The sequence below is a fragment of the Primulina huaijiensis genome, chromosome 15, assembly GCF_012295235.1.
Source record: "Primulina huaijiensis isolate GDHJ02 chromosome 15, ASM1229523v2, whole genome shotgun sequence".
Lineage (NCBI taxonomy): Eukaryota > Viridiplantae > Streptophyta > Magnoliopsida > Lamiales > Gesneriaceae > Primulina > Primulina huaijiensis.
The window spans coordinates 13,762,369-13,784,826 of NC_133320.1; the positions used below are offsets into that span (position 1 = coordinate 13,762,369).

The following is a 22,458-nucleotide window of genomic DNA, read 5'->3' on the forward strand; positions in this document are numbered from 1 at the left end:
CCAAAAAAATGTCTCTCCTTCTCTCCTAGCATGAATAGTGGCCGAAAATACTATTCATTCTCTCTATTTTTTGTTCTTCAATGGTTGGAGAAAACACTCACTTCTCAAAGAAAAATCCTCATATTTTTCTAGTGCAAAATATGAGGGGATCTACCTAGTTGGTGGTGGGCTTTATTTTAGAGCAAGGAGTGCTCTTTGGAAGCTTGTAGAAGTTCTTGCCATACAAGAGCTAAGGTGTTTACACCTTACTTGGAGCCATCATCAACCTCAAGAGGTTGATAGGTATTTTTCTAAACACACTATGTATGACATTTTGTTGTTTTTGTATTTGCTACACATTAAATCAAGGTGGCCGAAAATTTCTTATGAAAAATACAAATTTTAAACTTCCGTTGCACTTCCGGTCACCGTAACCGATCCCCTTTCAAACTGATCAAATATACTGGACCAAACATCAGTTTCTGAGATAACTCTCAAGGTAAAACTGTGGATAATGGTAAGCTTATCCATGGTAACTTTACAATTAAAGATGTTTTGCTAGTTGAGAACTTGAAGTATAGCCTGATAAGCATCAGTCAGTTATGCGACAATGATTTCTCAGTTCAGTTTGATAAACACACTTGTTCAGTTAGAGACTCAACTGGTGAAGTCATCCTAACTGGAAATCGGTGTGGAAACACTTACAAAGTAAGTTATATTGAACAACCTTATGCACCAGTTTGTTTCATTGCTTCCAAATCTTCTAAAAACTAGTTATGGCATAAGAGGTTAAACCACTTAAAATTTAAATCTTTTGCCTATCTAAGCAAACACAATCTTGTAACCGGTCTACCCAAAACAGTTTTTTCAAAAGAAAAATTTTGTTCAGCATGTCAGTTTGGAAAACAAGTAAGATCTACATTTAAAAACAGAGGTTGTAAATCATCTTCACGATGCTTAGAGCTGTTACATATGGATCTTTTTGGTCCAATACTAGTCATGAATTTAGGGGCAAAGAAATACACCTTAGTGGTTGTGGATGATTTTTCAAGATTTAATTGGGTTATTTTTCTCAAATCCAAGGACCAAACTGCTGCACAACTGATTAAGCTTTTCAAAAGACTATTTAATGAAAAATCAGTTGGGATTGATCGGATAAGGTCTGACAGAGCGACTGAATTCATCAATCAAAATCTTTCAAATTTTTTAGAAGATACTGCAACCAAGCATGAGCTTTCTGCAGCTAGAACACCTCAGCAAAATGGTGTAACTGAGAGAAGAAATCGGACACTAAAAGAAGCTGCTAGAACAATGCTTGCTGATTCTGGTATTTCTCAAAGATTTTGGGCTGAAATAGTAAACACTGCGTGTTACACTCAGAACAGATCGATGATTAATAAGAATCATATGAAAACACCTTATGTGATCTGGCATGGAAGAAAAAGTGTGGTTTCTTATTTCAAGATATTCGGCTGCAGATGTTTTATTCTTGACAATGGTAAAAATCATTTAAAAGCCTTCGATGCCAAATCTGCAGAGAGAATATTTCTGAGATATTCTTCAGTTAGCAATGCATATAGAGTTTTTAATAAAAGTTCTTTAAATGTTGAAGAATCTATTCATGTTGTTTTTTACGAAACTGTGCTAACTGATAAGCCAATTGATCCAGTTGAGCTAGTTGATCGTTTCACAGAGATCAGTTTGGAAGAAGATACTGAAGAAGATAATCATATCAGAAGAAATAATCTTCAAACACCTGAAACTGAAATATTAGATCAATCGGTACAACAGGAACCTGTTCCTAACAATCAGTTGGTGGAGCAAACAGATGTTATTCAGTTACAAACTGATACAGATCAAACTGAAATTGAAAACATTCAGTTGCCAATAGAAATACCTGCTAATATGGAAGCAGCAAATACTGAACTCAGATGGAAGAAATCACACCCTCTAGAATTTGTGATAGGTAATCCATCTGATACGTAAGAACAAGAAATCAGATGCTTAATTTGTTCATACATTCTGCTTTTGTCTCACAAACGGAACCAAAGAAAACTAATGAAGCTCTTGCTGATCCTAACTGGACAAATTCAATGCAAGAAGAGTTAAATCAGTTTACCCATAACAATGTCTGGAACCTAGTTCCAAGATCAGCTTGCAAAACAATTATAGGTACAAAGTGGGTATTCAGAAATAAACTGAACGAATATGGTTCAGTTGCACGCAACAATGCAAGTAGCGCAAGGATATAGGCAGGAAGATGGAATTGACTATGATGAAACGTATGCACCAGTTGCAAGATTGGAAGCAATCAGAATATTCCTTGCCTATGCCTCATTCAAGAATTTTAAAGTCTACCAGATGGACGTGAAGAGTGCATTCTTAAATGGTCAGCTGCAAGAAGAAATCTATGTTGAACAACCTCCAGGTGTTGTCAATCATCATTTTCCTGATCATGTCTACCATTTGAACAAAGCATTATATGGTCTTAAACAAGCCTTAAGAGCTTGGTATGAAACTCTTTCAAAATTCCTAACTGATCATGACTTTTCAGTTGGATCAGTTGATAAGACCCTGTTCAAATTCTCTAAGAATGATCATATTTTACTTGTGCAAATTTATGTTGATGATATTATATTTGGGTCAACTAACCCCAAATTATGCGAGAAGTTTGCTAAGTTAATGCAGGACAAATTTGAAATGAGCATGATGGGTGAACTGACATTTTCCCTTGGACTGCAAATGAAGCAACTGGAAACTGGTATTTTTATCAGTTAGACCAAATATACGAATGAGTTGCTCAAGAAATTTGGCATGGAATCATGTTCAGCAGCAAGCACTCCCATGAGTTCATCTTGCAAACTGGACAATGATCAAAGGGGAATATCAGTTGAGACGACACTATACAGAGGTTTAATAGGTTCATTATTGTACCTAACTGCTAGTCGTCCTGATATTGTATTTGTTGTTTTTAATGTGTGCTCGATTTCAAGTAAATCCTAAGCAATCGCATTTCTCAGCTGCCAAAAGAATTTTAAAATATCTCAAAGGCACACAAAATGTGGGATTATGGTATACTAAAGACTCTAATTTCAATTTAGTTGGATATTCAGATGCAGATTATGCAGGATGTAAGCTAGATCGAAAAAGCACCAGTGGATCTTGTCAGTTTCAAGGAGACAGACTGATCTCATGGTTCATCAAGAATCAAACATCCATAGCTACTTCCACGACTGAAGCAGAATATCTTGCTGCTGGAAGCTGCTGTGCCCAACTGCTCTGGATTCAGCAACAACTGAAAGATTATGGAGTTGATGCTAAAGAATCTCATATATTTTGTGACAATACAAGCACGATTGATATCACTTATAACCCAGTGCTTCACTTAAGGACCAAGCACATAGATGTCAGGCATCACTTCATCAGAGATCATGCCTTGAGGAAAGCCATCAGACTGGAATATGTCCCAACTGAACAACAGGCTGCTGACATCTTCACCAAACCATTGCCCAAGACTAAGTTTTCTCACTTTCGCAATATACTTGGTTTAATTGATTTAACTTAGTCAGTTTTGTTATTGCTTTGTCAATTGTTGTTCATTCAGTCTGTCATTTATCAGCTTTTATCTATTAACTGATGTCAGTTTATCCTTTATCAGTTCTTACTTATCAACTGATATCAGTTAGATATGTATTCGTCTTTAATATTCAGTTGATTATTTAGTTGTCAACTAACGTTAGTTTAGTCATTTATCATTTGTTGTTTTCAGTTAGTTAACCATTTATCAAATGGTATTAGTTTGTTTGCAGAAAGTAAAGAGACAACGATGAAATAAAATAAACATTTCATTCATTATAATAGGAGATGCTTACAATCGATATTTATTTTTTTATCGAAGACCTCCACTGGGATAACCAGTTGGTTACTTTCCCAGCAGAAGCCTTTAGGAAGCCCTCTGAGATAGTTATTTTTCTCAGAGTCCTCCTTTCTTTTTTAAGCATCAGGAGGTAGACACCTTCGTCAGTAAAGATATCCACCTTATCAACAACGTAAAGACGCCGCCGAAACTTCCTCATTTTCGCTAACCGTTTGGGGTTAGCAACTAATCCCCCCTGTTGAAGGGATTGGAGGTCCTGAAGCTTAAGCAGTAGTGCAGAATCTTATCAAAAACTTTGTCCTCTATTGCAGATTTTCTGGACTCCAGTGCAGACTCCATGAAGGCATTAGCCATATCCGGACTCTTCGAACCACTTGCTCCTGCCATTTGTGTTTAAAATGATATTTGTTTGATGATATTTGTGCTTGACCTTGCTATGTCTATTTATAGCCAGGGATAAAGAAGCTGGAGAGATGTCATCATTACTCGGGACGACTCATATTCTGAGCATGAGATGTCTTTCATTACGTCATTTATCAATTGCTTAATTTCTTTTAATTTAAATACGCATTTATTTAGGGGGAATATCGATTTTAAGAGGTTAACTGAGAAGACAGTAGTTAGTGAATTGTCATCTGAAACAATTCAATCTCACAACTAATTGATCAGCTGATAATATAGCTAATCTTCCCATATAAGTTAACTAATTAATCGTATTGCATTTCAAATCAAAGATGTGACTGTCAGTTTTCACATTAAATGATCAATAGTAATTTGTTACGTGGACCCATATAATCCATGTATTTTCTACACACTTTTTTACCACACGAACACACATTTTTATCTCAAATTTTTTTGGACTAACACGTGTCCAATAAATCGAACAGTCACGTACATAAGCACTATATCCCGCTCCATTTCAATTTTTCTTCTTACGCTNTGATTGATAGGTACATTTCTTAACACACTATGAATGTCATTTTGTTATTTTTGTATTTGCTACACCAAGATACGGAGGTGGCCGAAATTTTTACTTAAAAATTTGATTTTAAACTTCCGTTGCGCTTCCGGTCACCGTAACCGATCCCCTTTCAATTCAAATGGCCAACCAGATTTCTGATCACATATTGAACGCGATGGCTATTGATTTTGACTCTATCTTCACTGTGAAAGACGAAGGAGTCAAGAATGTCTTTCTGAAACTGGAACCAGCTGGTTTAAAATATTCTTGGGATTATCTGTAGAGTCCTTACCCGAGGCACTACTAAACAGACTAATAAGCATGCAACATTAAATCTTAATAACAACAATTAAACATCGTAAACCAAATAACTTAATCATCTTACAACCCAAACGAAACAGAACAACAACATCAATCTTAAACATTAATACAACCATATCGAAAACATGATTCTGAACGAGAAAACGATAAACCACACAAAACCTCCACTGGATCACCACCGAAAACCCAACTGCTCTAGCCACTGCCCTGGTCGTCCGAACCGTCCAACCTAAGACCTGTCCCATGGAATGGGGTGCCCAAGATGAAAACAAGGACGTGAGAGACAATCGACCAATACGAGAATGTACGAGTATACAAACTGATATGATGCATGCGAAATGCAATATGCTCGGATATCAAGGATCAAGTCAAGAATCTCATGCTCAGTCTAGAGGCCCCTGAGTGTGTAGTCTCTGATCTGCGTTTTGGCTCCCACACTCATCATCAAGACGTGGACCTACAATGTCCAAGCCATCAGAGCCCGCGGGTCCCGTCAGACATTGTAGCTCTCGACGCCCCATCGTCAACAATACAGAATAGGGCTGAGCGGCCCCAACAAACGAGGTATATCTCAAAAGATATCAGGCTCAGCATGATATGTCATGCATAATATGCCAAAGCAGTAAAACATGTATAATGCAACACATAAATATGCAGCATATAAGTGTGTATACTACGCTTGCATATCTCAGTCAGTACATCACGTACCTCACTAAAACAAGTTGACAGAAAGCTCTTAACCTAGACAATACCAACAATATGAAATCATTGTCAAACCAGATTCTGAATTACCAAACATGATATAAAGTTCTTCCTAAAGGCTTTAGGATTATATCTGCGTCCGTCGTTAGCCCGCTGATGATGTCTCGATCTCAGTTCACCGACCCCCCCTCGAGTCGACACTAGCTCCGAAAATTCCCGGCACCAAAGTGCCCTAGAAACTGGCTAGAAAACCTAAGGTAAAAGACTAGAACTCTATCTCTCTGAAGGATGCGGTGTAGGAAACAAAAGAATTCGGCATCCATTTATAGGCTACATCCGGACTATTTCAGAAATCCGAATCAATCTTATCTGCCACGTGTCAGAATCTCATTCGTTTGGTTGTATTTCTCGAGATAACGTAATCGTAAGCAGATCGGGTTATCCATTTAAAATTCAGTGGATCCAACAGATTAATCCCAAATTATCAATTCGTTAATAATACTTAATTAACAACTCTTTAATTATTTTTTAATTGATACTTCATTCAAAATAAGAATTCAGGTCATTACATCCTCCCCTCCTTAAAAAGATTTCGTCCTTGAAATCAGAACTGAAGTACAAAACAACTTAATAAAATACAACTCATGATTACAAAGATACAAATCAAAACAAATGTGGATACTCTGAGCGCATACGACTCTCTAACTCCCAAGTCTCCTCTGCAGTACCTCGGCGTTGCCATTGCACTAGAACAAGTGGAATGGTCTTGTTTCTGGGCTTTTTCTCTTTCCTACCCAGGATTAAAAGTGGCTGCTCAACATAAGTCAAGTTTTCTTCTAGTTGAACATCTGTCGGACCAAGAACGTGCTATTCATCTGCTACATACCGTCGTAGCAAAGATACATGAAAGACATTATGAATGCTAGACAGATACGGCGGCAAAGCCAATCGATATGCCAAATTTCCAACACATTCCAAGATCTCAAAAGGTCCAATGAATATTGGAGCTAATTTACCCTTGAGTCCAAATCTCATCACCCTGCGAAATGGTGAAACTTTAAGGAAAATTTTTTCCCCTGAATGAAACTGTAGAGGTCTACGCATGGTATTCGCTTAACTCGATTGACGATCTTGTGCAGCTTTAATTCTCTTCTTAATCAATTCCACTACGTCAATCGCTTGTTGCACTAATTCAGGTCCTTGCACTTGTCGTTCTCCTACTTCGTCCCAAAACAATGGAGTACGACAACGTCTACCATATAATGCTTCGAATGAAGCCATACCAATGCTGCTGTGGTAGCTATTGTTATATGCAAACTCCACAAGCGGCAGATGATCATGCCATGCTGGTCCAAAATCCAAAGCACAAGCACGCAACATGTCCTCGAGTGTCTGAATAGTCCTCTCAGACTGACCATCGATCTCTGGATGATAGGCAGTACTCAAACTCAATGTCGTTCCCAACGCTTTTTGAAAACTTCCCCAGAACCTTGAGGTAAAGCCTGGATCTCTGTCACTGACTATACTTGTTGGCACACCATGATATTTAAGAATCTCTTGGATGTATAGTCTTGCCATGCGATCGAAACTATATTCCCGACTATACGGAATGAAATGTGCTGACTTAGTCAGTTGGTCCACAATAACCCAAATGGCATCACAATTCTTAGAAGACAACGGCAAGTGGGTGACAAAATCCATCGTCACATGCTCCCACTTCCACTCAGGGATAGGAAGATTCTGAAGTAATCCTCCTGGTCGTCGATGTTCAGCTTTCACTTGCTGACAAACCAAACACTTGGCTACAAACTGGTAAACACTTTTTTTCATACCTTTCCACCAAAACCTGGTCTTCAAATCCTTATACGTTTTCATGCTTCCAGGGTGGGTACTCAACTTAATCCTATGGGCTTGAGATAAAATCTCGTCTCTTAATTCAGAATCTTCTGGAACTACGATTCTTCCTGACAGACACAAGGTTCCATCTGTTTGGAACGCAAAACCAGATGTGTTGTATCCATTAGCTGACCTTGTTAACTTTTTCACTTTCGGGTCAAAAAACTGAGCTTCTCTGATTTTGGCATACAGCTTCGGTTAAGATAAAATGCTCGTTACTCGAATGTGTTCCATTCCTTTCTTATGCCGGAAGTGAAATCCCAGATAACAACAATCTTGGATTACACTTGATATGAAACTTGTCTGAAGTGCAGATAATCTCACATTTCGACTAAGAGCATCAGCTGTAAGATTCGCTGATCCTGGATGATACTTGATTTCGCAATCATAATCCTTTAACAAATCTATCCATATTCTTTGGCGCATATTCAACTCTGCTTGAGTGAAGATATACTTCAAACTCTTGTGATGTGTAAAAACTCAAATCTCTCTCCATAGAGATAATGTCGCCAGATCTTCAAAGCAAACACAATCGCTGCGAATTCCAGATCATGAACTAAATAATTCTCTTCATGCTTCTTCAACCGTCTGGATGCATATGCAATCACATGACCATTCTGGGTTAACACACACCGAAGTCCTTGAAGTGATGCATCAGTGTACACAATGTACCCTCCTGATCCAGATGGCAGAGCTAAAACTGGTGCAGTTGTCAAACGTTGACGCAATTCATTGAAACTATTTTCACAATCATGTGTCCATTCGAACTGCACATTCTTATACATCAGATGTGTCAATGGCTTGGAAATCTGAGAAAATCCTGAGATAAATCTCCGGTAATATCCTGCCAAACCTAGAAAACTTCTTATCTCTTGAGCTGATTCCGGTCGTGCCCAACTCAACACTGCTTCGATCTTGCTAGGATCCACTGATATCCCATCGTTGGATATAACATGTCCTAGTAAGACAACTCTGTCAAGCCAAAACTTGCACTTGTTCAACTTAGCATACAGTTGGTGATTCCTTAAGGTTAGTAACACAATCCTTAAATGTTGTGCATGCTCTTCAAGACTACGAGAGTATACCAGTATGTCATCAAAAAAGACAATGACAAACTTGTCAAGATACTCCTGGAATACTCGGTTCATCAAATCCATAAATACTGCTGGAGCATTCGTCAAACCAAACGGCATCACTAGAAACTCGTAATGCCCATACCTTGTTCGAAATGCAGTCTTGGGGATATGACGTTGATGAACTCGAAGTTGATGATACCCAGACCGTAAATCGATGTTCGAGTACACTGAAGATCCTTGCAGTTGATCAAACAAGTCATCAATCCTTGGTAACGGATATTTATTCTTGACTGTTACTCGGTTCAACTGTCTATAATCTATGCAAAGCCGCATAGACCCATACTTCTTTTTAACGAACAACACTGGTGCTCGCCAAGGAGACACACTGGGTCTAATGTACCCCTTGTCAAGAAGATCTTGTAACTGTTGCTTCAACTCTTTCATCTCTGATGGTGCCAATCTATAAGACGCTCTGGAGATAGGTGCGGTTCCTGGTACCAACTCTATCTCCACTTCCACTTCCCTCTCCGGAGGAAATCCAGGAATCTCACCGGGGAAAACATAAGGAAATTCATCGACAACTGGAATGTTCTTCACGTCGATCACATCCTTCGATACGTCAACAGCATAAATGAGGTATCCTTCTCCTCCTGTTGCTAAAGCCTGTTGTGCCTTTACAGCAGACACTATTGGCATTGGAGGTCGAGCTCCCTCACCGAAGAAAAACCAATTCTCGTCTCCTTCTGGACGAAACTGAACGAGACGTTGATAATAATCTACCGTCGCTCTAGACTTAGTCAATAGGACGATTCCCATAATACAATCGAAATCTTCCATAGCCAATATCATCAAATTGGCAGACAAGTGTTTTCCCTCAAACTCTAACAAACAGTTTACTACAAGTCGCTTAGCTAAAACCTCTTGTCCCATCGGTGTAGACACCGACATCAAAACATCTAATGACACGTAGGGTAGTTTATGCTTCTTAAAAAACATTGATGCTATGAATGAATGTGATGCCCCAGTGTCAATTAATACATATGCAGGAATACCACATAAGATAAAATTACCAGCAATGACTCTCTCATTTTGCTCCTCAGCTTGTTCTAGGTTTAGGGCAAACACTTTCCCTTGAACTCGTGGACGTTGCTGAGATCCTTATGATATTCCACCACGACGAGAACCTTGAGCAGGAAAAGCTTTCTGTTGCACAGTGGCCTCAGACTGTTTTCCACTATAAGACCCTGCCATAGAACCTCCGCCTACACTCTGATTCTCCAAATTAGGACAATCCCTCTTCATGTTACCAAAACCACCACAGTTGAAACAAGCACCTGTTACTTTTAGACAATTTTATGTCTGGTGATTTCCTCCGCAGTGGCCACATTGCAGCTTTTTCCTACCAAATTTGTACACCTCTCCAGAACCGAAAGAAGAAGAAGATGCAGACTTCTTGAAAGACTGACCCCTCGATCCCAACGAACTAGAACCTTTGCTAGCTTTCATAGCCTTACTCCTAGCAATACTGATCTCTGCTTGACGACAACGATTCACTAATCCTTCGTACGCAGTAGGATCGTCACAGACTGAAACCCGATCAAAAATCTCCTGGTTCAAACCATTCAAAAAGTGAGAATATTTTTCTGCAGAATTCTCACTGATGTGAGGAGCGTACGGCAATAGATCCGTAAACGCTTTTGTCAATCCTCAGTGCTCGAATGTTCTTGCTTAATGGTCAACAGTTCCATCTCCTTCGCCTGACGAAGAGCTGGCGGAAAGTGATGATTGATGAAGGCCTGATGGAAATGTTTCCAACGAATCCGCCCATGCTGCTGAACTAGAATTTCAGAAACAGGTTTCCACCATTTCTGAGCTTTTCCTTGGATCATGAAATCAACTACCTCCATCTTTTCATCCTCGTAATAGTGCAGCACTCGAAAACAATGTTCCATGATATCGACCCAAGCTTCAGCAACATCAACATTCTCATCTTCAGTCAACGGTGGAGGTCCAATCTTCATGAAATCCATAATGTTGACACGGTTCCTACGTCTCCTTTCATCATGATCTCGATGACGCCTTCCGTCACGATCTCTACGACGATATTCTCAGCCAGTCTCATCGTCGCCATAACGACCATGTCCCACACTTCCGTGACTGCTTCCATCTCCTGACATCTGAAAGAAAACCAAAATCAACCTCTAAATCCTCAAAACTGAATTACCAATGTCCCAAAAAACTTCGCATGCTCTGATACCACCAAATGTAGAGCCCTTACCCAAGCCACTACTAAACAGACTAATAAGCATGCAACATTAAATTTTAATAACATTAATCAAACAGCGTAAACCAAATAACTTAATCATCTTACAACCCAAACGAAACAGAACAACAACAGCAATCTTAAATATTTATACAACCATATTGAAAACATAATTCTGAACGAGAAAACGATAAACCACAAAAAACATCCACTGGATCACCACCGAAAACCCAACTGCTCTAGCCACTGCCCTGGTCGTCCGAACCGTCCAACCTAAGACATGTCCCGTGGAATGGGGCGCCCAAGATGAAAAAAAGGACGTGAGCGGCAATCACCCAATATGAGAATGTACGAGTATACAAACTGATATGATGCATGCGAAATGCAATATGCTCGGATATCAAGGATCAAGTCAAGAATATCATGCTCAGTCTAGAGGCGCCTGAGTGTGTAGTCTCTGATCTGCCCTAAGCATGTTTTGGCTCCCACACTCATCATCAAGACGTTGACCTACAATGTCCAGGTCATCAGAGCCCGCGGGTCCTGTCGGACACTGTAGCTCTCAATGTCCCATCGTCCACAATACAGAATAGGGCTGAGCGGCCCCAACAAACGAGGTATATCTCAAAAGATATCAGACTCAACATGATATGTCATGCATAATATGCCAAAGCAGTAAAACATGTATAATGCAACACATAAATATGCAGCATATAAGTGTGTATACTACGCTTGGATATCTCAGTCAGTACATCACGTACCTCACTAAAATAATCTGGCAGAAAGCTCTTAACCTAGACAGTACCAACAATATGAAATCACTATCAAACCAGATTCTGAATTACCAAACATGATATAAAGTTCTTCCTAAAGGCTTTAGGATTATATCTGCGTCTGTCGTCAGCCCGCTAATGATGTCTCGATCTCAGTTCACCGACCCCCCCTCAAGTCGACACTAGCTCCGAAACTTCTCGACACCAAAGTGCCCTAGAAACTGGCTAGAAAACCTAAGGTAAAAGACTAAAACTCTATCTCTCTAAAGGATGCGGTGTACGAAACAAAAGAATTCAGCTTCCATTTATAGGCTGCATCCGGACTATTTCAGAAATTCGAATCAATCTTATCTGCCACGTGTCATAATCTCATTCGTCTTGTTTGATTTCTCGAGATAACGTAATCGGAAGCAGATCGGGTTATCCATTTAAAATTCGGTGGATCCAACAGATTAATCTCAAATTATCAATTCGTTAATAATACTTAATTAACAACTCTTTAATTATCTCTTAATTAATACTTCATTCAAAATAAGGATTGGGTCGTTACATTATCTTCCCTAGAAATCTATCCCAAAGAAATTCAGGATATCTACTCAAATTCTTATGTTACCTAAGACGGAAGCATAGCGTGTACTGTAAATGGTCAGTTGCTGATCATTGAGGAGGATTTTTTTTGCAACCTGTTCCAACTACCTGCTGATGGGATGGTTAATCTTTCAGAAGTCAAGGGGTCAGATATTGAAGAAATGCAAACCTTACTCTCTGCTGATGGTCGAAAAATCAAGGTTTCCGATCCGAAGAAAGAACTGAAGCCAGAAGTACAACTGCTGGCAGATATAGTAGCAAAGGGGCTTTTGCCAAAGGCTGGATCCTTTGCTGCACTGACTTTGGAAAAGTTTCAAGCCATGAATGTTATTATGGCTGGTCGGAAAGTGAACTGGAAGAACATCATCTTCAACACTTTGAGGAACATGTTTCAGTCAACCAATCAGTCCAAGGGTTTTGCTGTGCAGTTGAGCTATTTGATGAAAGTCAAGGGGCTACTGGCTGATGATTCAGAGAGATCATCAAAAGTGAAGATATTCAATGCCAAAATTGTCCAGCCTCCCAAGACAAAGTTGGATATCTCCACTGAACAGTTTGTGAAAGTCAAAAAAGAGATTGGGACGCAACAAGCGGCTCCCAAATCAGTTAAAAAGTCTAAAACTCTGGCTCAACTGAAAATGGCTAAGAGGAAACTGATTCTCAGCGAATCAGATTCTGAGAAGCCTCCATCTCCTAATATTGCAAAAAAGCCAAGAACTCAGAAAACCAAGCCAGCAGCTATGCTGGAAGTTATACCAATTGATCGATTGACTCCATCAGATGCTCAACAGCCTATTCATGCTATTCCTCTTAAATCCATTCCAGCTGAAGCCTCAACTGAAGAGCAGTTACCAAAGAAGAATGTCACCATGTCTGGTGATAAGTTGAAACTTGCTGGAGTAAAGGCTCCATTGATCAATATCCCTGGTTACACCCCTCTACCTCCTGCCAGACAAAAAGGGATATTAATCAGAGAACGAATTGATGCTACTACTTCAGAGCTGAGCATTCCTCATGTCCTGACTGATTCTAAGGGCAAAGGAATATTGCAAGAAGAGCCCAGAACAACTAATGCTGTTCAAACTCATATTGACCTTATCTGGAAACAGGTCAACGCTTTTGCTGAGTCCCACCTAAAGACTTATGATGAATGAGTGAGATTCAGAACTCATGTTTTTGCTGAAAAATTGAGGAGGAAGTCCAAACTATAGAAATTCATTAAACTGGAAGCAGCACTTCTCATAGTTTTCAAAGCTGCTACCATTATACAAGCATTGGACAGAAAAAATTATTTCATTAATCAAATAAGAGCCAAGAAGTTGTCTCAATTGATTGGTAAACTGAAGAGTGATTTCAACCCAACTAGTCCAACTGCTCATAATGACAGAGCTGTACTTTCTCAGTTGGAATCGGATCTTGTCGTCTTGAAAATGGAGATAAAACATTGGGAAATGGATCAAGAACTAGTTATTCCAGAAGCTGCTCAAGACTTATCATCTGAAGATCCAGCAGAGGAAAGGGCAAAGTTGCTGAAACTTCGCAACAAGCAACTGCTCCATCTACTTCAGACGCTTAACCTTCTTCATCATCAGTACCTACCTCTTCTTCTGCTGATACAAAGCTTTACTCAGAAGCTGACTTATCATTAGCAAATCTTGATGATGTCATTCAATCAGTCACTTCTGATATTCAGCTAGAAACATCCAGATCAGCTGAAGAAATTATTTCAACTGAAGAACCAGCTGCTCAAGCTGTGTTAACTGAAGAACCTGCCGAGAAGGAAACTTTTGAAGAAACTGAGCAGCCAGTTTAGTCAGTTGTTGTGACTGAACAGGCAATTTTTGAATAAACTGAAGAGCCAGTTATTCTACCATCTGAACAAGAATTTCATTCTGAGGAGCCAGTTCAGCATCTCATCATAACTGAACAGGCTGTTACCGAAACTTTTGAGGATGCGCAATGCTTATCTGAAGACATTCAACTTGCAGAGCCAACATTAGTTTCAGTTGATCACTCAACTGATCAACCAATCATTTCTTCTTCTCCTCCAATCCTACAGGAAGCAAGTGTGGAGGATGCTCCTGAAATGGTCGATGCAGAACTGATAATAACAGACAGGACTCTGGTAATATTTGATGAAGTTAAAAGAGAACAAGAACCAGAGCCAACTGGACCTTTATCTCCTCATCCTTCAATGGACTTTGATTCATTACTTGAAGAGATTCAAACCATCCAGCACGACCTGCCAAAGATGATGATGGCCATTTCAGATATCAAATCTACTCAGCTTGCTCATTCAATGAAGCTAGACTCCTCAAATGACTTCGATTTTGGGAAATTGAAACAAATTCATGCTACTGTGACCACTCTCTCCTTCGCAGTGGAAGAAATCAGAAAGAATAGAGGTATAGCTGAAAGTCTCTCCTTGACTCAAGATGCATTCAGCAAGAGAGTTGAATTCGTGGAGACATCTGTTTCCAGAAAGTTAGACTTGCTGCAAACTACTATGCTCAATGCAGTCTCAGACGTAGCCATTTCTGTTAAGCTTTTATCAACCGATGTTCGGAAGTTATATATCAGAATGGAGGCGTTTGACAAAAAGGGGGAAGTGACCTAAGCTAACCCAGACCCAATCAGAAGTAGTCTTTCACAATCTCTCATAAGAACTCTTATCATTCATTGTACAAATCTGTACGATCTTATTATATCTACAGTAAATTTGAAGAACTTCTATAAGCTCAATTAATCAGTTATTATTTGCTTAGTTTTGTCAAACACCAAAAAGGTGGAAATTGTTGGGGACATAATTTCGGCTGTTTGACAAACCATATATTTATTAGACTAACTGATCAAGAGATTGAACTACACAATTCAACTGAAAGTTTTCCTAACTGAAGAGTATCGCGTATATTATCAAAAGCAACTGAATCCAGCTGAACTGAACTGACGAAGAGAACTGACCTATCTGGACTTTCGAATACAACTGACTGATCAGTTGGAAACTGATCAGTTGATTCATTCAGTTGTGAGCTTATTAGCTACTGCTTATCAGCTGATCATTCAGCTGTACATGTCATCAGTTGAAAAGGACACTCAACCGTTCAACCGACAATAGCACAAAGCAGACTGCAACTCGTAGTAGAAGCCGCATTTCAGAGACTACAGTGTACGAATGTCATGCCCGAGATTTTTATCCTGTTAATCTGAGATTATTTATTGATTGATTGATATGGTTATAGACAGAGCATGTCGAGATGGGCTTGGAATTGTTGAGTTGAGAATATGTGCAAGAATTATGTGTGAGACCCGAAGGTCTCGCGCATATGCGCGGCTGGTGGGCACGCATATGCGCGAGCTGAGTGAGTCCAAGAGATGCTGAGACGAAGGTCTCGCGCATATGCGCGACAAGAGGCGCGCATATGCGCGAGGTGTCCAGAGAAGTGGGCGCATATGCGCCGAGAAGGGGCGCGCATATGCGCCAGCAGATAAAATCGTTAAGTGCCGAGACAGTAGGTCTCGCGCATATGCGCCGGTTGAGGTCGCGCATATGCACGAGACGTGCAGAATGAAAAATAAGCCAAGTGTCCTTCCCATGCATATATAATGTGTTATCTTCATTTCCAGCTTGATATGGACGAGAGAGAAACAAGAAATGCTTCAGAATTTCCTTCAAGTTGCATCCTAGCTTAGATTGATGGTTTCGCAAGATCCGGCCAACCGAATTTGAATCCGAGTTAAGAATTGTGGTCCTCTCATCAAGCACTTCAAGAGGATGTAAGTTTTATTCATTTCCTAGATGGTTTGAAGTTTAGATGTTGGGGAAATTTGGATATGATTGAGATTATATGTTCTTATGATTATAAGCAAAGGTTGTTCGCAATCGGATCGAAGAACGGATAGGATATGTGATTGTTATGAAATTCCAGTTTATATGTGTATGAAAATATACAGATTTTGAGCCTTGTGGATTGATTGTTATTGAGTATTGATATATGTTGAGATTTGAAGTGATCGGTATTGCAAGATCACGCCGTTATGCCGTCGAATCGTATCGAGATTGATTAGTGATTTATATATGTGTTGATTTGAGTTAGAGATTGATAGAATGCATCTTGAATGTATCATTTCAGAGTTGATATTGACAGATTCGACATCGAGACTACGACAACGAAAGGTATAACTCATGTGAACACGGGAAGACATGACTCGATTCAGACTGGATACGAGTTTCCCAAAATCACATACTAGATTCTTATTTATGTTTGATTATGATGATGTCTTGGTTATAGATTTATATTCAAGCATTTGAGATAGGAGTCATTGACAGATTGTCAAACTAGACGTTCGGTGTATCGACGCATAGGAGCAGATCATCTCCGATTGTAGACATTCGATACAGATATGACCGAAGTCTAGGAATAAGACGTACCGCCACCCCGATTGGGAGAGTAGGTGGGAGACTTGTTACGTCTTATTCACACCGGGATCCCTAGACTTAGATATGAGTCGAGTCAAAGAATAAGAGTTGAAGAGTTTTATCTGTATTCACTAGTGTGTCATAATTACTGATTTATGTGTTATGATTTTGTATTTACTTGCATGACATGCATGTATAGATGTTTTATACTGGGATTTGTTCTCACCGGAGTATCCGGCTGTTGTTGTGTCTGTATGTGTGCATGACAACAGGTGGGACAGGATCAGGGTCACGCAGAGGATGAGAGATCGAGATAGCGTGGAGATTACGGGCGTAGAAGATTACTAGTGGTTTATTAGTAGACATGTACAAAATTTCTAAACACTAGTCTGTTAATTGTAGCCGAATATGTGAAGGTTAATTGTAGTTGAATAAGATGACAGTATTTTATATAATGTCTTGTGCTTGTTTATATACATTTGAATAAATGTTAAAAGCAAAATTTTGACCCACATTTTCTAGCAAAGATCCAATTAATCCCAAAAGATAATCGAGTTAGAGCCCGGGTCCCCACAACAGGTGGTATCAGAGCAGTAGGTTCTGTATAGACTGAGATAGAAGAGAGTGAGCGGGGTAGATCGAGTCGTCTTCCTTGCTTATATCATGCTAGCACACGTCATGATTTATTGCTTGCACTATTATCTGTTGTATTGTTATCTGAGTTGATTTCAGCATCTAATTGAAAAGACTGAATCAGAACCGATTCTGGATCAGAGGTATATGATCAGAGGAGGGCTGAGACAGATTGTATAGATTGTGTACTAATCCGTTTGATAATTAGATATGCCTCCTCGAAGAATACCACTTGTCCATTTACTTTAAAAACATCACCATTTTTAGGATTTTCAATATCCACAGCTCCATAAGTATACACATGCTTTACAACATATGGGCCTGTCCATCCTGATCGTAATTTTCCTGGGAATATGTGAAGTCGAGAATTATAAAGCAAAACTTTTTTTACCAATCTCAAAAGATTTTCTAAGAATTGTTTTATCATGAAATGATTTGATTTTTGCTTTATAAATCCTTGAATTCTCATACGCGTCAATTCTGAGTTCATCAAGTTCATTAAGTTTCAATTTACGCAATTTGTTGGCATCATCCATGCTTGAATTTAAAGTTTTGATCGCCCAATAAGCTTTATGTTCCAATTCCACAGGAAATGACAATGTTTTCTATAAACCAACCTATAGGGAGACATATTCAATGATGTTTTAAAAGCTATTCGATATGCCCAAAGTGCATAATTAAGTCGCAGAGACCAATCTTTTCTATTTGAGTTAACAGTTTTTTCCAAAATTTGCTTTATCTCCCTATTAGCTAATTCAACTTGTCCATTTGTTTGTGGATGATAAGGAGTAGTTACTTTGTGAGTAATACCATATTTTTTCATTAATGAAGCAAATGGTTTATTAACAAAGTGAGTTCCCCCATCACTTATCATGGCTCGAGGAATTCCAAATCTACTAAAAATATTTTCTTTTAAAAATTTGATGACGATTTTATGATCATTTGTTCGACATGGAATTGCCTCTATCCATTTGGAAACATAATCAACTGCAACTAAAATATACAAGTATCCAAACGACGGTGGAAAAGGTCCCATAAAATCTATTCCCCAACAATCAAAGATTTCAATTTCAATAATAGGATTCAAAGGCATCATGTTTCTTTTTGAAATCGCTCCCAATTTTTGACAATTTTCACAAATCTTGCAGATTTCGTGGGTGTCTTTAAACAAAGTGGGCCAATAAAATCCACACTGCAGGATTTTTGCAGCTGTTTTCTTTGAAGAAAAATGTCCTCCGCATGCTTCTGAATGACAAAATTTAATGACACTACTTACCTCATTGTCTGGTATGCAACGTCGAAAAATTTGATCCGGACAATACTTGAACAGATACGGATCATCCCAATAAAAGTTTTTTACCTCATTCAAAAATTTTCTTTTATCTTGAGAACTCCATTGCGGTGTCATTTTTCCTGTCACAAGAAAATTTACTATGTTAGCAACCAAGGTGTAGTAGTAACTGAAAATAGATGTTCATCAGGAAAATTATCGTTAATTGGTGTCATTTCACAAGATGATCCTGTTACTAGTCTTGATAAATGATCGGCTACGACATTCTCGGTTCATTTTTTATCTTTGATCACAATGTCAAATTCTTGGAGCAACAAAATCCATCGTATCAGTCGTGGCTTTGCATCCTGTTTGGTCAACAAATATCTAATAGCAGAATCATCAATAAACACGATAGTTGTTGATCCAATCAAACAAGAACGAAATTTATCTAATGCAAATATTACAGCAAGTAGTACTTTTTCAGTTGTGGAGTAATTCATTTTAGCATTGTTCAAAGTTTTACTTGCATAATATATCACATAACGCTTACTGTTTCTTCTTTGACCCAATACTGCACCGACTGCATAATCACTCGCATCGCACATGATTTCAAATGGTAAAGACCAATCAGGAGGTTGCATGATAGGATCTGATGTTAAATGTCGAATGATTTTATCAAAAGCATTTTGACATTTTTGAGTCCACTCAAATGCACTGTCTTTTGTTAAGAGGTTACAAATGGGTTTAGAGATTAAACTAAAGTCCTTTATAAACATCCTATAAAATCCAGCATGTCCCAAAAATGAGCGAATTTCTTTAATGGTTTTTGGAGGGGGTAAATTGACAGTGACATCAACTTTTGCTATATCAACTTCAATTCCATGAGATGATACAACATGTCCCAAAACAATTCGAGAAGTAATCATATAATGACATTTTTCTCAATTTAAAATAAGACCTTTTTCCTCGCATCTTTTTAAAACTTTTTCCAAATTTTCAAGACAATTATCAAATGTATTCCCAAAGACAGTTAAATCATCCATGAAAATTTCCAAACAATTTTCAACCATGTCGCAAAAAATGCTTAGCATACATCTTTGAAATGTTGCTGGGGCATTGCATAATCAAAAAGGCATCCTTCTAAATGCAAATGTTCCAAAAGGACATGTGAATGTAGTTTTATCTTGATCTTCGAGTGCAATGGGAATTTGATAATAACCTGAATATCCATCAAGAAAGCAGTAGTATGGATGACCTGCTACTCTTTCTAAAATTTGATCCAAAAATGGTAATGGAAAATGATCTTTTCTAGTGGCGTCATTTAATTTTCTATAATCAATACACATCCACCAACTAGATGGGACTCGACTTGTTAACAATTCATCTTTTTCATTTTTTATCACTGTGATGCCAGATTTTTTCGGAACTACTTGTGTTGGGCTTACCCACTTACTATCAGAAATAGGGTAGATAATCCCAACATCAAGTAGTTTGAGAACTTCAGTTTTCACAACATCTTTCATGTGTGGATTTAATCTCCTTTGTGGTTGTTGAGATGTTTTTGCATTTTCTTCTAAGTGAATTTTGTGAGTGCAAATTAGTGGATTAATGCCCTTGAGATCTTTTAGTGTCCAACCAATTGCATTTTTATGTCTTTTAAGCATATCAACTAATTTACCTTCTTCATCACTTGCTAGTTTGGAAGAAATTACCACCGGATATGTTTCATCTTCTCCAAGAAATGCATACTTCAATTCTTCTGGCAAGGGTTTTAACTCCAATATGGGTGGTTCGTCTTTGTTCTCATATTTTGCATCAAATTCTTTCTCTGATCCTGGTAACGAGTGATACCTGATAAAATCATCAAGATCAATTTCAATATTTTCTTTAACAGTTTCAATTGAACAAATATCTAATTGATCACGAGTACTCCCTTCTTGAATGTTTTCTTCCACAAGAGTTTCAATAAGATTTTCATCTTCACTTTCATCTCCTTTGTCATGTGGTTGCTTACAAAGATTAAACACATTAAGCTCCAAGGTCATGTTACCAAATGACAACTTCATTATTCCATTCCTGCAATTTATAAGAGCATTAGAAGTTGCTAAAAATGGACGACCTAAAATTACAGGAATTGCATTACAAGCTTCGATAGGTTGTGTATCTAAAACTATGAAATCGACAGGATATACAAAGTTATCAACTTGGACCAACACGTCTTCTACCATACCTCTTGGCACTTTAACAGATCTATCAGCAAGTAAAAGTGTTACCGAAGTAGGTTTTAACTCGCCTAGATTGAGTTCTTGATAAACTGAATATGGAAGTAAATTCACACTAGCTCCAAGGTCAAGCAAGGCTTTTTTAATCTTTCGTTCTCCAATAATACAAGAAATAGTAGGACAACCAGGGTCTTTGTATTTCAAAGCATTATTATTTTGAATGATTGCACTTACTTGTTCGGCTAAAAATGCTTTCTTTTTCACATTCAATTTTCTTTTCACAGTGCACAAGTCTTTCAAAAATTTGGCATATGATGGTACCTGTTTTATTGCATCTAATAAAGGAATATTAACTTTTACTTGTTTAAAAATATCATATATATCAGAATTCAAATTTGATTTTTTTGTATTTTTCAATGCATGAGGGAATGGTGGTGACACTGTCTGTTGAACCTCCTCTTCGCAAGTTATGGGTTCCACTTCCTTACCCTTTGGAGTTGATTTATCATCATCTTCACAAGGTTCAAGAATGGATTTTTCCACAACCTTACCACTTCGAAGGGTAATAACAGATTTTACCTGATCCATCGGTTGAGTTCCAGAAGTTCCAGTTTGTGAATGATGATCCTTGGGATTAGGCAGAGGTTGTGAAGGAAATTTACCTTTTTCATGAACATTAAGTGCAGATGCAAATTTAGCAAGAGTATCTTTCAAATCTGTCATGGTTTGAGAAGTTTGAGTATTGATAGACTCTTGCTTTGCAAGGAAAGAATTCAATATATCTTCCAAATTCCTTTTAGGTGGAGGAACATAAGGTGCATAATTTTGAAAATTTTGTTGATTTTGGAAATGTGGTTGTGAAAATTGTGCAGCATTATCATTCCTCCAACTAAAATTTGGATGATTTCGCCAACCTGGATTGTAACTTTGAGAAAATGGTTCAAAAATTTGGCCTTTTGAGATTGTTTAAAACATTGGCTTGTTCATGGATACATTCTTTAAAAGAAGACAAAGTGGGACGATCTTTTGTAGAATGATCACTTGTATCACAGATGTGACATGCAATTTCTGGAATAGATTTTAATTGACCATTCTTTTTCAATTTAAGTGCCTCAACTTTTCTTGCCAAAGAGGTAAATCTAGCTTGAAGATCATGTTCATCTTTGAGAGTGTACATACCTCCACCAGATGTAGGAGATTGAATCTTGTTTGATGGTTCGATTGTACCTATAGTGTCCCAATTTTGAGCATTTTCAGCTAATGAATCGAGATACTCAATTGCCTCATTTGGATCTTTATCTTCAAATGTTCCATTACACATAAATTCAACCATTTGCCTATCTTTAGGTGTTAAGCCTTCATAAAATTGAGAAACAACTCTCCAAATTTCAAAACCATGATGTGGACAAAGATTAAGCAATTCTTTATATCTATCCCAACACTGATAAAAAGTTTCTCCTTGTTTTTGAGTGAAAGT

General features: G+C 38.2%; 1 protein-coding gene across 1 annotated transcript; it reads right to left on the minus strand.

Annotated features, from left to right (window-relative positions):
- Positions 1-6,707: 6,707 nt before the first annotated feature.
- LOC140959315 (uncharacterized) lies at positions 6,708-9,742 on the minus strand. The gene is made up of 4 exons (XM_073417177.1): positions 9,110-9,742; positions 8,370-8,503; positions 7,687-7,911; positions 6,708-6,879 (listed from the first exon to the last, which is right to left on the minus strand). The coding sequence occupies exons 1-4, from the start codon at positions 9,740-9,742 to the stop codon at positions 6,708-6,710; spliced, it is 1,164 nt and encodes a 387-aa protein (XP_073273278.1).
- Between the last annotated feature and the right edge of the window lie 12,716 nt (positions 9,743-22,458).